The sequence below is a fragment of the Schistocerca nitens genome, chromosome 1, assembly GCF_023898315.1.
Source record: "Schistocerca nitens isolate TAMUIC-IGC-003100 chromosome 1, iqSchNite1.1, whole genome shotgun sequence".
NCBI lineage: Eukaryota > Metazoa > Arthropoda > Insecta > Orthoptera > Acrididae > Schistocerca > Schistocerca nitens.
The window spans coordinates 407,852,901-407,870,394 of record NC_064614.1 but is presented as its reverse complement, the minus strand read 5'-3'; the positions used below and the strand labels follow the sequence as shown (position 1 = coordinate 407,870,394).

Sequence of the window (17,494 nt, the reverse complement as noted above, 5' to 3'; positions counted from 1 at the left end):
ATTGAACCAACAATCCTCACATCACCAGACAATTCCTATAACTGCAACGTCATGATGTGTGTCACACAGCATTTGGAAATATTCTCAGTTGTTTGTAAATTTGTTTCTGTAGTGTATTAATAAAATTGCCCCCTCATTCTTGGAAAATCTTGCATTTTAACGTCAATTAAGTATGCTTACTGGCATAGTTATAGTGGGGAAGTGCATCTCAAACATTCTTACTCTGTATCTACAGTGGTGCCACAATTATTTTGAAACTTCATTGCTGTTTTTGGTCTTGTATTTAAAATATCACTACAGTGCATAGGCCGCTCCTCTACTTCTCATACTGTTACCACCCATGACAGTTCACTGTCGAACAATTTCTCTTTATTCCCATTTTGTTGCAAACTCTTTTAATGTATTGGCTTAATTCTTTGTGTGCTGTGCTTAATTGATTTTCATTGATTTATAATGGGTTACTTCAAGTTTCTTCACTCAGTACAGGTATATAATCATATTTTGGACTTTTTTCTAAACTCAGTTTAGGTGTGATTCATTTCAAATGTATAGCAACTTTTTTAAATACATGACGAAGAATCTGGAAGTAAAATTAACTCCTCAAAAGATTTAGTAAACAATTATGTACAGTTACCTTTGAGAACACGGGATCCATGTCATTAACATTGATGACATTCACCACTACATCTGCTGTTGATGACATTTGTGGTATTCCTGAATCATAAGCAACTACAGTAAAATTCAGTTGCTTTACTTTTTCATAATCAATCCTCTTTTTAGTTCGCACAGTTCCTAAAACAGAAAAAAAATACCACATTCTATTGTATTATCTTTTATGGAGAATCAATATCCAAATTATCACCTCACTGGAGCAACAGATTTATTTACATCACAACAAATTATCACCTCACAGCAACAACTGGACTATCTGTAACAGATTTTCTTATATAAAACATTGTCTCAGATGTATGTGCAGGCTATGTTTCTTGCTTTATAGGTGCAATACTGAATAGAAAGTCATTAACATAATATCTACCCCATATCCTATTTCACAAATAAGAAATCTCTGATTTCAGAAAAAAAACAGGCTGCACACGTAAAATATCTATACATATGAGGTAATATTGTTGCTTGTACTATACATCCAAATTTACTCCACCTGAAATGGTAAAATGTAGCATGACCTTTCTTGCTGGTGACATCCAACAGTAGTAATGCATTTTTTGAAATGCATGACACAGAGCTGAATTTAAACTCCTTTCTTACAACCAGTTTTGATATTGTACCATCTTCTCAGTATCAAAAAGATTAATATTACTCACATGTCATGACAGTTTCTGACATCAAAAACCACATATTATGTACATCTCTGCCCAAACTCTTTGCCTTTACAAATGTCTGCTTGTATCTATATATGTGCGGATGGATGTGTGTGTGTGTGTGTGTGTGTGTGTGTGTGTGTGTGTGTGTGTGTGTGAGCGAGTGTATACCTGTCCTTTTTTCCCCCTAAGGTAAGTCTTTCCACTCCTGGGATTGGAATGACTCCTTACCCTCTCCCTTAAAACCCACATCCTTTCGTCTTTCCCTCTCCTTCCCTCTTTCCTGATTAAGCAACCATTGGTTGCGAAAGCTTGAATTTTGTGTGTTTGTTTGTGCGTCTATCAACATGACAACACTTTCGTTTGGTAATTTACATCATCTTTGTTTTTTTATATATATATATATATATATATATATATATATATATATATATATATATATATAAAGGGAAACATTCCACGTGGGAAAAATATATCTAAAAACAAAGATGATGTGACTTACCAAATGAAAGTGTTGGTATGTTGATAGAGACACTAACAAACACAAACTCACACACAAAATTCAAGCTTTCACAACCCACGGTTGCTTCATCAGGAAAGAGGGAAGGAGAGGGAAAGACGAAAGGATGTGGGAGAGGGTAAGGAGTCATTCCAATCCTGGGAGCGGAAAGACTTACCTTAGGGGGAAAAAGGGACAGGTATACACTCGCACACACACACATATCCATCCGCACATGTACGTATACGTGTGGATGGATGTGTGTGTGTGTGCGAGTGTATACCTGTCCCTAGATCTACAGATTGTAATTGTTTCTTCTGTAACCCTACATTTTTATTTGATTTTTATCGATCTCAGAAATCCTGTTGTGTTTTTTTAAGTTTTCCTGGCAGGTCAAATATTCCATCATTTTTCAAGTGTGCATCCAGGATATTTTTAATTCATGTTCCAATATTTTGGCTACCAACCTTTTAGTCATTCTCAACATGACTGGTTTGCAAGTTTCTAAATCACTTTACACATTGTGGAGTAAGTGTTTACTCCACAGTGTTTAAAGTGATTTAAAAACTAACAAGTGACTCACCTTTTGAATGGCTGAAAGGTCAGCAGCCACAATATCTGAACATAAATTAAAAATATCCTGTTGTGTGCTGTTACACACTGATATGGGACAAGCCACAGTTGCAATCTGTATAAATTTTATGATTAATTTTTAACAAAAAACAAGAGTTACATCTGTAGAATGACAAATGACAGAAATCAGTTAAAAACTTATTGTGTAGTAACTCAAGAATTTCTGTGTAAATTCTAGAGCCATTCAGCCATCTACCGCCTCGAACACACGATATCCTAGATACAAGTGTGGGATGTTAAAATCCTACCTACTGCACGTCACCTGTTTGTGTGTGCAGGTCTAAAACCAGTTGCGGGAAGAAAGTAGATGTGGCAGTCGAATGGCAGCGACAGGTACCTGTCAGGCAATCCATTGAGGTTTTAGTGCATGTGCAAGGAATGACCATGGAGTTTTTTTGCTGCTCTGTGCTTATTGTGTCATTGACTATTGTTAATAAAACAAGAACAGTTGAAAAAGTACTCTTGTAGGCTCTTGACTCAGCCTTGATAGCGGCAAGATGTATTTTCTGATTCATTTTAAGAAAGTCATTGTAGTCAAGCCAACTTTCTTTTAACTGTAACTCATTTTGTTTCTAATGGTACATACAGAAAGTTACATATGTATGTTGAAAGTGTGAATTATATTGTGCATGAAAATAAAATACATCGTTAACTGACAAAAAGGAAAGTTTGTATGCCTACTCATTTTATAAGTAGAAAGAGGCTTAAAAGTTCCTGTACCTAGGACTATTTGACGGAGAAGAAGTCAAAAGTTTTTCCAGCAGCCGGCTATATTGTAAAGAAGAGGGGCTGCAAAATTCCTAGTAAGTCACCTCATAAAGAAGTGGACAGTGGTTTGGGGAAATAAATCATTATAACCCAGACCCATACTCACACTTTAAATTGTCAGAGCATTAGAATATGGCAAACTGTGTGAAAGGACAAAAAAGAAAAAAAAAAGAAACAGGATTTTTCAGTCAAAAACAAGAAAAGAAGCTGTTGTATGTTGACATAGCAACCAAGTATAATATCACAAGGAATTTACTCTCAGATATTGGAATATGTTCAAGTATATAATGGAGCAAAATTTGAATGAAAAATAGTGGAGACATGAAAAATTCACAACGATAAAACAACAAAGAAGATTTCGATGTTTTTGTCTAAGAAGTACGCATAGAACACTTCAACCAAGAAGATCCAGTGTGGGGAGTATACAGCTCTCACACACACCAGCTGCTGTTCACCAGTGCTGATCTGCCTCCACATCCGCTCACCTACACTATGAGAATTCTACACTGGGTGAGCGTGAAACAAAACTTCATTACTTTAGTACGAAGTGATACAAGATACTGTTGAGTGAATTTTTATGTGTAGTTATCATATTTAAAGTTAGTTTTAAATGCTTACAAGAGCTAAAGCATACAAGAGTATAGAAAATCTACAACAGGTTGAGTAAACTCAAGACCCAGTTATGGCCATGAAAATTATCAAAGAAGTGCCTGACTGGGCTGAGTTGGTAAATTTAATCAAAGCTCTGAGTGTGACACTAAGTTTAGTATATTCTCAGTTAAATGCTCAGAGTCTTAAGCTAAATTCATTAGATTAACAATTAAATACCCAGAGTGAGGCTTTAAATGCTCAGAGGTAAACTCTAAATATTCAAACGACTAATTTAGGTTTGCTAAACGCCAAAGTCGACTCTCAAAGCAAGGAATTTAGTAATCTATGCGAAGGCATGGGTGCTCTGAAGACTGAATTCGACACCATAAGTAACAAAGTAGAGAATTTAAAAGTAGATCTAAAAATGAGTTGACAAACTCTTTGACTACTCATATAAATCATATGTTTACCAAACTTAGTCAGAAACAGAATGATACCTTTCAGAATTTGTCAAAAAGGTTAGAACTGGACATTGAGAACAAATGTAAAAATGTAGAATCAGAACCTATTGAAAAGTTGTGATCATTTGAAAATGTGTATAATATTAAATATAATGATGTAAGGCATGGATTGTATACTTTGAAAGAGAGTGTAGAGAAGAATAATGAATAAATGCCGATCATTCAATCGCAAATTACAGGTGTCAGTACACAAGTAGATAATGTAGAAATTAATTTCAAAGTGAAAATAGCCAACTCTGATATTATAAATGTAATTAGTTTGGAGGAACAATTTGGAGAAATTATAGATCGAAAAGTTACGGAGGGAATAACATCCGGGAATGTATCACCTATACCTTCTTCCGAACTTAATGATACCAGGAAGGGTATGGACGACCTGTGGAAAGAGATTAAGCTTATCCAAGACAAAGTAGAAAAAAGGATAACTTCATCTAATGTGTATTAACTAGTGAAGCTGTGACTGATTTACAATGGGGAGCTAATTCAAGGTTATCTAGATAATTCCCTAAATTTAAGCCAGACGGAGATGTACATCTGACCTATTTCTTAAAGGGGTTTAACCAAGCATTACCAAAAAATTGGGAAGATTCCAAGAAGATCGAATTTGCGGTGAGGTACCTTTTAGGGGAAGCCTCAGAATGGGTAAAGTAAATATTGAGAATTTTTCCTCTTGGGAAGACTTTCAAAAGAAATTTAAAGAAAATTACTGGTCTGCCAGTGCACAAGAAAAGTTAATATCAGATCCATGGGACCTGAGTGGAGTCATCTATCCCCCATGGATATTAACATTCTGAGTTAATGGGCAGAGTAATGACCGTTTGATCCCGAGTTGTTTTCAGTGTTTCTTCCAAATAGTTTCCTGCACCGAATTCCTTTAAGATCTAGAACTATCCTAATATCTTATTGCTTAGAAAACTGGATATGACCATAATATAGAGACTAACTTAAGAGAATCACAAAAAAGTGACATCTAAACAAAATAAACTGAATATAGTATTATATTTGTGGAAAATGTAATATGAGGTGACTAATTGAACAATTGTTATACTGAAGTTTATAGCTTTTCTATTTTGTATAGAATATTTTATATGTTTTATGAGATGTGATATAGATAGGAGAGTTTGTATAAATTTTGAAAGGGGTGGGTATTGTAACACACCTTTCAAACAACCCTCACAAACAAGTGTGCCTGATTCTTCTTCATTTGCCATTTCCATTGGGGACCTCAAAGAGTGAAGGAGGGAAAGTCCATTCTGTAGGAGACGATTTAACACCAAACCTCCTGCAGCATTTGACTCAAGTACCTGAGAAGTAGGGAAGTAGGGATCCTGGGGAAGGGGGGCGGGAAGGGTTTCCTGTCTTTGAGGCTATCTTCTTTCTCTTCTTCGATCCTAGCAACCACATCTATTTTTTCCTTTCTTAGTTCTCATCTTGAGGACCTGTCTATCTTTTCCCTCTTTCCACATTCATATACTGCTATCGTTGAAGTCCTTACTTATTTCTGTGGTTACTAATAACCTACAGCTTATCTTTAGATAAGAAGGCCGAAGAACGCATATACACAAATATACACTTCTAAGCAAACATTAAATTATATAAGACAAAGCCTGACACGATGTGAGCACTGCCAGGTTTTGTAGGGGAAAAGCTGTGTACATAGGGAATTATGCGCACATATATGGGGAGTTATGATGGGTATACATTGAATATACATAAGGAGAGGTGCCCATACTATGATGAACAACTATAAAATAGTAAAGAGTAATGGATAAATAAGAAAACATCAGTGCAATAAAAACTCTGATGAATTGAATCATAGTGGGACATAAGTAGTATATATAAACATAATATCTATTGAAAGTATAGAAGTTGATAAGTAGAGGAGGACTCTAGGGAGTGAATGATATATTGAAGAATAAATGCAAAGTTTAAAATAGATTTATAGCTTTACCAGAAGATACTTAATTATGGTATACATAGAAATGTATATTAGAGTAATGAACCGTGAGGCCTACTCAGAAAGTACAAGAGGGGCGTACCCGGCAATCACTAAGTATAAAGGGCAGATGTACCTACGCAGAGATAGGACAATCTGCGGCCTAAAAAATAGATGTTTTGTAAGGGGCGTACCAACCAGAATGGAAAGAGGAAGTGCTCTCATAAGGTCAACCCACAAGCAAGGAATAGGTGCTGATCCTTGGAGAAGGGAACAGTATTGTGACAAAAGTCACAAATTTTACAGGAATTGTTCTGGAAAGTGTAAATTCTATGAACAACTGGCATTATTATGTTTCATGGAAGTAAATGAGTGTCAAGAGAATGCTTTCATTTTGCCCAGAGTTCCTCCAAGCTACAACTAATGAAAACAGTACATACTAGGAAAAAGGTAGTACAAAAAGATAAGAATACAAAATAGATTACTCTTGTGTCATAAACACCTGAAGTTTTCGATTGAAAAAGGAAATAAAGAAAAAAATGGCCCTGAGCACTATGGGACTTAACATATGAGGTCATCAGTCCCCTAGAACTTAGAACTACTTAAACCTAACTAACCTAAGGACATCACACACATCCATGCCCGAGGCAGGATTCGAACCTGCGACCGTAGCGGTCGCGCGGTTCTGGACTGCAGCGCCTAGAACCGCGAGGCCACCGCGGTCGGCGAAATAAAGAAAAGAAAAAGAGTCATCCCAATTCCTAAATATTAGTAAAGCTGACTAAAACAACAAATAAATGCTCATGTCTTAAAAACAATGTAAAGTAAGAAAAGAGTAGAGAAAAAATAAGCGAAAGATTGTGCAAGAGAGGACAGAGAAATGTTACTCACAGGAAAGATAGATATATATAAACAAAAGTAAAAAAAGTATATTGTTAAGATATGAAATGTTATTAAGAGTGATATTACTTGCATAATGTTATGTATAAAATATCGCGTGTTCGATCTGAGGAGGGGGAGATGTAGTGATTTGAGAATTTCTGTGTAAATTCTAGAACCACTCAACCTTCTGCTGTCTTGAACACATGATATTCTAGATATGAGTGTGGGATGGTAATATCTTACCTACTGTGCGTCACATGTTTGTGTGTGCAGGTTTAAAATCAGTTGCAGGAAGAAAGTAGACGTGGTGGTCGAACGGCACTGACAAGTACCTGTTGGGCAATCCATTGAGGTTTTAGTGTGTGTGTAAGGAAGAACCATGGAGTTTTCATGCTGCTCTGTGCTTATTGTGTCATTGACTATTGTTATTAAAACAAGAACAGTTGAAAAAGTACTCTTGTAGACTCTTAACTCAGCCTTGGTAGAGGCAACACGTATTTTCTGATTCATTTTAAGAAAGTCATTGTAGTCAAGCCAACTTCCTTTTATCTGTAACCCATTTTGTTTCTAATGTTCGACAGTACGAGGTACTTACAGAAAGTTACATATTTATGTTGAAAGTGTGAATTATATTGTGCATGAAAGTCAAATACATCGTTAACTGACAAAAAGGAAATTTTGTATGTCTACTCATTTTATAAGTAGAAAGAGGCTTAAAAGTTCCTGTACCTAGCGCTATTCAACGGAGAAGAAGTTGAGAGATTTTCCAGCAGCCGACTATCCCATAAATAAGAGGGGCTGCAAAATTCAAAGTAAGTCACCTCGTAGAGAAGTGGAATGTGGTTTGGGGAAATAAATCAGTAGAACTCAGACCCATACTCACACTTTAAGTCATCAGAGTGTTAGAATAGTATATAAGAAAATATTAAACTTGAAGAAAGCAACTTTTTTTTGCTCTGAATCCTTTTCTATTTGACTTTTTAATTTTTCTTGTATCTTACTATACAGGAGAACTCCCATGAGACTTACACTGCTGTGCCTAAATATATATATTTCATTGGAATGACAGGTCTGGTGATAACAGATGACTATTTTTTGTAAAAATATATAAATTTTTGTGAATGAAACACACTGTTTTGTGAATATAAATACAAGGCACTTGCAGGACACTGAGCTCCAGAAATAGATGTTTAGTGGTGGAGGAGAAAGGCACTTGTCCCAGTACTTAGCTAAGGTATGAAAGAGCCCTCGAAATGCAACACATTATGTGAGTACTGAGTCACTGTCTTTGTTCAAAAACAGTTGTGTTTAACCAATTTTCATGCTTGGAGTTTGTAACAGAAATTGTGTTATGGAATTCATTAGCAGAGCAATTTGAATAAATTATACTGGATGGTTACAATTAAAGTGCAGCTACTCAAGGAGGTCCAGTGTGAGCTGTAATTATTGTATGGCAGCAAAATCTGATAGATATGCTAATGTGTTAATATGGAACCGATTTATGCTGGAAAAAAATTAGTTCCAGTTTTGGCCACCAGGTGCAAATCTGGGGCTGTACAGCATCTCATTGATGTCTCCGATGCTTATACTGAACAAATTGTGTATGCACTGGTTGATAATAAAGTTAACATTACGTCTTTCTCACTTGTTTGACCTTTTCTGACAACATCCTGTTCCTAATCCGTTCATGTATAAATATTCCTTTATGTCTTTCTTGCATTCACAGCACCAGGTTTGCACCTGATGGCCAAGGTTGAAACTAATTTTTTCCTAGCATAAATTGGTTACACATTAAAATATCTACCAAGTTTCACAGACACATGATAACTGCAGCCTCCACTGGATTGTCATTGCTGGTAGCCCTTTCTGAATGCTTTGCACCAGATTATTGATAAATATAATAAACATAAGGGGATCAAGTGTGAAACTTTGAAGAATGCCTTGTTTTGCAACTTCTTTCTTTCACTCTATGCTTTCAACTTTTTCTTAAGTGACTACAACTCTCTGTACACTGTCTGAGAGACATGATCTAAACCAATCATTGCATTTTTCCCTAGGTACATATTGCAGCAGTCCATGAGTAATGCATAGTCGACAAGATCAAAGTCCTTTGTGAGCTCAAGGAATATGCCTATGGTACGATTTCTATTACTGAGTGCACCACTAACCTCATTTAGAAATTAACATAGGGCCTGATTTATTGACCTCTGTTTACAAAAGCCAAACTTGTAAGGATTCAATGAACAGTTACTTTCTAAAAAAACCTTAGATATATGTGATAGGATAGAGAAGGTTCTTTAGTTATTAACATCACTACTTTCTTCTTTTTTAAAGTGAAGAACCACTTTTGCTGATTTGAAAATTTTAGAGTCTGGCCTGATAGCAAGGAGCAGTTTATTACAAGATATTTCCAGAAAATAAATGCCATTTAGTAACAAAAACGAATACAAATAAGGAAAAACTATTTATTGGAAAAAATTACAAATCTTAAACTACCTTTCTATGTAGCTCCCACCATTTTGCAAGCACCTGTCATAGTGTAGCACAAGCTTTTGTGTGCATTCCTCATAACAGAAATGAGTGCCCTCTGCTGTATCATGGCTTTGTTTATAACGTGCACAGTGGCACGTGCATGGCATCATCATATACTAAGCTATTCATACATCATATAGAGGAATCCTTCCCAACCACCCAGAATCCAAAACATCTCATCTGGTTCTGATCCACAGATGACATCTTCATGATCTTGACAAAGGGTGAGGACACCCTATTCACAGATCTCGCACAGCTTATCAACCCAGTTACCTAACATCTGTCACATATCCACTGTCCAGCCACAAAGCAGCATCACTTGAATTACTCAGTATCACACATGACTAGAACAACTGAATCACATTCTCCACCAGGCTTTCAACTACCTCTCATTATGCTCTGAAACAAGAAATATTCCCCCCACTAATCTGATCTTGCCCACTCCCCCCACAGTGGTATTCCACTATCCATCCAACAAACACAATATCCTTGTATGTCCCTATTCCACCCCTCCTCCCCAACACTTCCCCTATCTCCCCCCCCCCTCCCCCACAAGCACACAACCACTGACCCCATGGCTCACATCTCAGCAACAGACGTAGATGCAATACTTATCCCATACATTCTTCCACTATCATCTACTTCTAGTTATGCCACAGGTTTCCCTAACTCCATAAAGGCAGGCTACCTGTGAAAGCAGCCACATAATCTACCAACCTCATTGCAACCACTGGGCTGCACTCTACATGAGCATGTCAACTAACAAGTCGTCTGTCTGCAAGAACGGCCACTAACAAACTATGGCTAAGAGACAGCTGGACCACCCAGCTGCAACAAGATGTGATTGTTTTATTTTAAGTAGAAGCTTTTTTATTGCACTATTAATTATTTACTCATAGTATTGGTATTTTGCATCATCAGGTGTACCTGTGAAGATGTTATAATAGGTACAGTATTGTTTCTTAAACCTATGTTACTCTTGTCTACATATAGCACCTTATGCTTACCTCTTAACTGGCATGATGTGGTCCATGTGGTATATTGGAGCATAAATGTTGGTTGTCTTTTTGTTATGATATGATCATATTATTTAAACGTTTACTTTTTATTTTTGTGACCTTGTAACATTATTTTTGACAGCTTTGCCTTGAGCAATGATATATGTCTACAGTGCAATTTTTGATTAATGGAAAGTCAGTGATTATGTTTAATTTTTCAGAGACAAAATTTTTTGGTTTTTATGTAAATAATAAGTGCTCCATTGTTTTGTGTTATCATGATAATTTACCCCTTTTCTTTTATAATGTCAGTAAAATTTTCAAGACATTATTTATGTTTGAAATCTGTTTGTTAGTTGAGGATGTCTTCTGGTTATTTTTCTGGGTGTGTAAGTTTTATAACGATTATGGAAATTTTTGGATGGTGCAATAAGTACAATGGGAAAAGTCAAGACTCTCGCTGTGGTCACAAGAGTGAGAGTGTGGGTGATTGTGTGTGTGAATGTTTATACTATTGTTGAAAAAAGAGCTAGTGCTCAAAAGCTACTGTGAATGCTGTTCTCTGTTATGTGTTACTGTGCTCCATGCATTGATCTGCTTTACATGTATGTGAGTTTTATTTTGTGTACATCTGGTGTAGGGCTTAGTCTTATAACTGAACAAATCTAGCAGTATTTTTCACTGTACTTGTCTGTCACTCAGTGCCTTCTGTATGTTGTGAATAACCATCTACCCTTTTCACATTGGCAGATTAAGTTTAAGAAGGTAATCAGGTATGCCATCAAAACAACATGAGTATTAGCTTTATTTTTGGATTACAATACTGCAGATTTCCCCTGGTGTAACTGGGTTAAGAAACACTCTTTAAGGTAATAACTCTAGGTCTGAAGAGGGAGAGAGCACAGAAGCACCTATTAGAGAAGAAAGCTTGTTACCAAAATTTATGAAGTAGTTATTGACTATTTCATATATTTCTTTCAGGTGAGAGGTAGCACTGTCTTTGTTTTTAATGTATGTTATTGAGTGACCCTGGCTTTATCTTACCAGTTGTCTCATTGATAACTTCCCATACATCTTTTGATTTATTCTTCAAGTTGATTATAAATTTCTGGTTGTACAGTTTCTTGGCTTGGTGAATAACTTCATTGAAAATATTATAAAGTCTGAAGTAGTCATGAAATAACTTGTTGTCTCTGGTTCTGCTGTATGCAAACAGTTATATTTAATTACTGTAAGACATTTGTATTCCTAAAGTTAACAATTGTTACTAGATTTTTCCATTGGTGACTGAAAATGCTACATCATAACACTACTGCAGAGTACCCATCAGTTCATCTACCTTACTGCCAACATCATAGGTACCTTCTACATCCATCCAGTCAGATTTATGGAGCAAATGTGTGGAAGTTTCTATATAATTTTTTTTTCCCAACAATGTGCACCTGTACACATGTTACAATATTTCTGTTTGCTTATCTGTGTTTGGCACAGACATATTCAGTATCAAACAACTGCAGACAGTGACACATTGTTCGAGGACCCATTTGAATTAATAACTAACACAGATTAACTGAACATCTTTCTCATTAATAATGCTCTCAGATTGAGTATTTCTTCAGCATAATCTGAAAATTCTTATCAGTAAACCTGAACCAACTTACCAGTCGTATTGTCAATTGTAAAGTACTCATTTTCTGGTTCGATTGCATATGCAGCAATCTTTGAATCTACATCAGTTGCGGTATAAGTATCAACTATAGTTCCAGGAGGCTGTTCTTCCAGTATGTCAACAGTGTAACGAGGATCTTGAACAGTCCATGGTTTAGCAAATGTTGGAGGATAGTCATTCACATCAATGATGGTAATAACCAATATACCTGTAATTAAAGACAAAACTTGCTGAAAGCTTGCACAAGGATTTTGATGTCAGATAAAGGTCACAAGTAAAGCCCACTTAGCTGTAAGGTAACATGTGGCTATATATCATATTTCAACTTACATTAGCTTTGAAAAACAAAGTTTTTAACAGTAATTAGATCATACAGCTCTTTCAGCACTTTAAAAATGTGTACAAGCAAATGAAACACTTCACACAAATTCACAAACTGCAACCTGGCAGTTCTCATGGGCACTTCTTCCAAAATAATGGATTTTATAACTTTTGGGAAGACAGTAATTGCAGTATGTTAGAGCATAAATCTAAATTACAGGAACATTTAACTACAACATAATACAACTTTTTCATGATTCCAGCAGTGCTTATTAACTGTTTGATTTCATAATACAGAAACAATGACTGTGGAGAAAGTGTCTGATTCTGGATCCGGTTTACAGATTGACAGTTTCTGGAAGAATTAAAAGCACCTACAATTAGCATATAATTCTCTTACATGATACTGGTCAGAGGTATAAATATTAGTACACTAACAGACAGTTTCCGTATGAATTTCTGAGGTTTGATCAAAATTTATAACATGAAGTAAACAGCCCAACCAGGTATTGAAGTCTTAATGCTAGTACATGGAAACAGCATACCAAATTTTAAATAGAAACAGAACTGAAAACTGCGGTAAAAAATAAATTACACCATGTATTATCATGCAAGGGAAGAACTTCAAATATCTGTAACATTATCCAAATAAACAAATTACAGCTAACTATGATACTGAGAAAAGAGAACATACACACAACAAAAAAAGTTTTGCATCACCCCGGTTTCCAGAACTCTTGAAGATAGACATTGACTGTGGATATTGTATCACACACACAGTCCCTTTGATTGTTCAGAGATGTCACTAAACCTGCCCAAAGAAGTAAACAACCATGCATGAGCAGCGCCTATTAGATGGATGGGATCCAACAGCCGATCAGTTCCAGTCATTCCGCAAAGAAGGAGGTACACGGCTCGTGTTGTCTGTAGTTCAACCATGCCTAGACAGTCAATACAGTGGTTCAATTGTGTCTGCATTGTTACTTTGTCCAGGAAGGGCTCTCAACAAGGGAAGTGTCCAGGCGTCTTGGAGTGAACCATAGCAATGTTGTTTGGACATAGAAGAGCTACAGAGAGACAGGAACTGTCAATGATATGCTTCGCTTAGGCTGCCCAAAGGCCACTATTGCAGTGGATAACTGCTACCTACAGATTATGGCTTGGAAGAACCCTGACAGCAATGTCACCAAGTTGAAAAAATGTGCAAATGTGTGTGAATTACTAATGGACCAAACTGCTGAGGTCATTGGTCCCTAAACTTAAACACCACTTAAACTAACTTATACTAAGAACAACACACACACCCATCATGCACATCTTGTGAATGACTTCCTTCAGGATAACGACATCGCTCAACTAGAGTAGCCAACATGTTCTCCAGGCATGAACCCTATCAAACATGCCTGGGATGGACTGAAAAGAGCTGTTTATGGACAACGTGACCCACCAACCACTTTGAGGGATCTACGCCGAATCGACGTTGAAGAGTGGGACAATCTGGACCAACAGTGCCTTGATGAACTTGTGGATAGTATTCAACAACAAATACAGGCATGCATCAATGCAAGAGGACATGTCTGGCCCACCACCTCTGAAGGTCTCGCTGTATGGTGGTGCAACATGCAATGTGTGGTTTTCATGAGCAATAAAAAGGGCGGAAATGATGTTTATGTTGATCTCTACTCCAATTTTCTGTACAGGTTCCGGAACTGAGGTGATGCAAAAGTTTCTTTGATGTGTGTACATTACACTCATATGAAAACTTAACTACAGCTTTTTTCCAAAAGGACATTGCTACTTCAAATAATATTTCTAGGACTTTACTGTCAAGCACAAAAGAAACTATAAAAGATCCACATGAGGCAGAAAACGGAAATATAATACTGAAGAAAAGGAATGCAGAGATCCACAAGAAGTCAGTATTATTTGCAACCAACACTATGTGGAGGCAGTTGACAAACTCATAAATTATAATAATTCAAAATATAACATTCTGAATGTAAGAATGTGGAATACTTGTGTTTATGGTTGTCTTTTTATGTTGGGTGTAGATGTTCAGCTGTATTATCTTGAACAAACTCCACCACTTCTGTATAAGGTCTTTCAGCAAAACTCAGTAAATCAAACCCACTTAAGACAGTTTTAAACCCAAATTTCTGGTTGCTGAAGTTCATGTCATCAGATAAAGCTACTATCTATTTTTCTGTTTCCTGTGACACTGTTGTAAGTGGCATACACTATTGCACTTACTAATGTTACATTGTAGCTGAATTTGCTGGGACTTGCCCTGTAATGTGTAGGAACTAAATTTCTATACTGGGATTCTACCAATGAATCGAAGTCTGCCACCTGCTTTACCTGTGGCTGAGTCTATGTGACTGTTCCATTTCATATCCCTACAAACTGTTACACCTAGGGGTTTTTATGAGTAGACTGATTCCAACTATGACTCACTGACATTGTAGTCATAGAGTACATTTTTCCATTTTGTGAAGTGCACTGTTCTACATTTCTGAACATTTAAAGCAAACTGCCAATCTTTGCACCATTTTGAAATCTTATTAGTCTCTGAATATTTGTGGAGCTTTTTTTAGACAGTGCTTTGTTATAGCTAAACAAATCACATGCAAAAAGCCAGAGGTTGCCTACAAGGTCATTAACATACAATGCGAACCGAAAGAGTCCCAAAACACTTCCCTGAGGGACAATCAAAGTTACTTCTACATCTGTTGATGACTCTCTATCCAAGATAGCATGCTACATCCCTCTTACTAAGAAATCCTCAAAACACTCACAAATTTTGATTGACACCACTTATTATTGCACTTTTGATAATACACATAGGTGTAGTATTGAGTCAAATGTATTTTGGAAATTGGTAAATACTATATTTACTTGAGTGTCCTGATCCTTGGCTATCAGGATATCATGTGGGAAAAGTGTGAGTTTGGTTACACATGACTGATGTTTTCAGAAACTATGCTGGATGGCATGGAGGAGGTAATTCTGTTCACGATATCTCATTACGTTTGAGTTCAGAATATGTTCTAAGATTTTACAATGAATGTACATTGAGGATACTGGATGGCAGTTCTGTGAATCACTTCTGCTACCCTTCTTGTAGACAGGTGTGACATGTGCTTTTTTCCAGCTACAGGGCACAATTTTCCTATTCAAGGTATTTACAGTGGATGGTTGAAAGAGGAGCTACTCAGCTGAAAATTTGGTATATAGTTCTTCATATTTCAGTAAGTGTTCAAAAATACATCTTAGCTTTTAAACTTCAGATGAAACTGAAGATAGAATACCAAGAAGCATTCATTGTGTCAACACTTTGGAAAAGCCTTAATCTATACACAGTGCTTTCATAAAATGTGTTACATGTAGATCCTACCTTTGCCTTGCTGGAGTGATGGAGCTGTTACATCAGTGACAACAACAGTTAGTCTAACCACAGATGCAATATCTCGCATAAGTGTTTTGGCAACCGACACTTCACCTGTTTCTCGGTCAACGGCAAAGAAGGACTGAAATGTGAAAGCTTTGTAAATACACAAAAACAGAAACTTTTTATATCTTATAATAAGGCAGTATCTGAAATTAACTGAAAATATCTTTCCATGGAAAACATCAAAACAGAATCAGATGGTGAAGCATTATTTTGTTGAAGTATAGCAATGGTTCAATGAAATAAATTATAGTTGTTATTACTTTTGTTACTTCATCATAAAATGCAACGATTTTGATTCTGAGCATGTTATGTAAGCACTTGTGTTCTGCACTGTCATAGCAATGTAGTATTTGGGAAAATACACTCAACCAGATTACAATGTACTCTGAAGACTGTATTCTATATGCTACTGAAACAGGGGGGCTGACTGATATATAGAGTACCTCAGCGAGCTATTTATCTTGAATACACTGGTGACCAAAATTAAAGAGACAAACAGAAATTTTGCAAGGTTGCATTTATTTTGCCACAAAACAGTATAAATGGGAGATGGTAAAGTAGAAACAATGTAAAGAATACAGAATGTAAACATTAGCAACATGCATAACAGTAGACAAAAATGTTCTTCATTTTTTCTAACTTAACAGATTTACACACACATTCTGACAACTGGTTAAACTGCTCAGAAGGGGGTGTGGCCACCTCTGGCAGAAATCAGGTCTGACAACGACAGGGCATACAGTGAATGATGTCATCAACCTCATGTTGAGGCAATAACACCCATTCTTCTTGCAGAGCTGCTCGGAAGTGTTGGAGAGTGGTTGGTGGATGCTGACAGGATGCAACTTGTCTCCCTAGTGCTTTCCTGACATCTCTATTGGATCAAATCTGGAGAGCAAGCAGGTCACGTCTTGCGTGCAATATCTTCCATTTCCAAGAAAACACTGATCACCTGTGCTCTATGAAGTAGAGCATAATCGTTCATCAATATGAAGTCTGGGCCTACAGCACCTTGCAACAACTGCACAAGAGGTCCCAAGATCTCCTCACAATACCTGACAGCAGTTAAGTCTTGTCGATTCACCCATGCAATTTCATGAAGAGTTGTCATCATAATCCCTGCCCACACCATTAGTGACTCTCTTTGGTATTGGCCTCTTTTCACAAGGTGCTAAAATCATGTTCCACATTCCCTCCAGATGTGAATCCATCAAGAATCACTCTCCAGACCAAATTGAGACTCGTCTGTGAAAAGAACATTGGCCCACAGTTCGACCGTATAGGTGGCATGTTGACGACTCCACTCTAGACGTTCCCTTCTGTGGTGATGCATTAGAGGTACACATGCAGCAGGTCTCTGACAATAGAGGCCTC

General features: G+C 36.7%; 1 protein-coding gene across 1 annotated transcript in view; it reads right to left on the bottom strand.

Annotated features, from left to right (window-relative positions):
- Window positions 1-17,494, bottom strand: part of LOC126249607 (cadherin-87A) — a 782,263-nt gene that overhangs the window by 120,434 nt on the left and 644,335 nt on the right. Inside the window, exons 21-23 of the mRNA XM_049951276.1 lie at window positions 16,064-16,196; window positions 12,341-12,556; window positions 635-792 (exon numbers count right to left, since the gene is read on the bottom strand). Of these exons, the coding sequence (XP_049807233.1) occupies window positions 635-792; window positions 12,341-12,556; window positions 16,064-16,196 (507 nt within the window). The remainder of the gene's footprint in view (window positions 1-634; window positions 793-12,340; window positions 12,557-16,063; window positions 16,197-17,494) is intronic.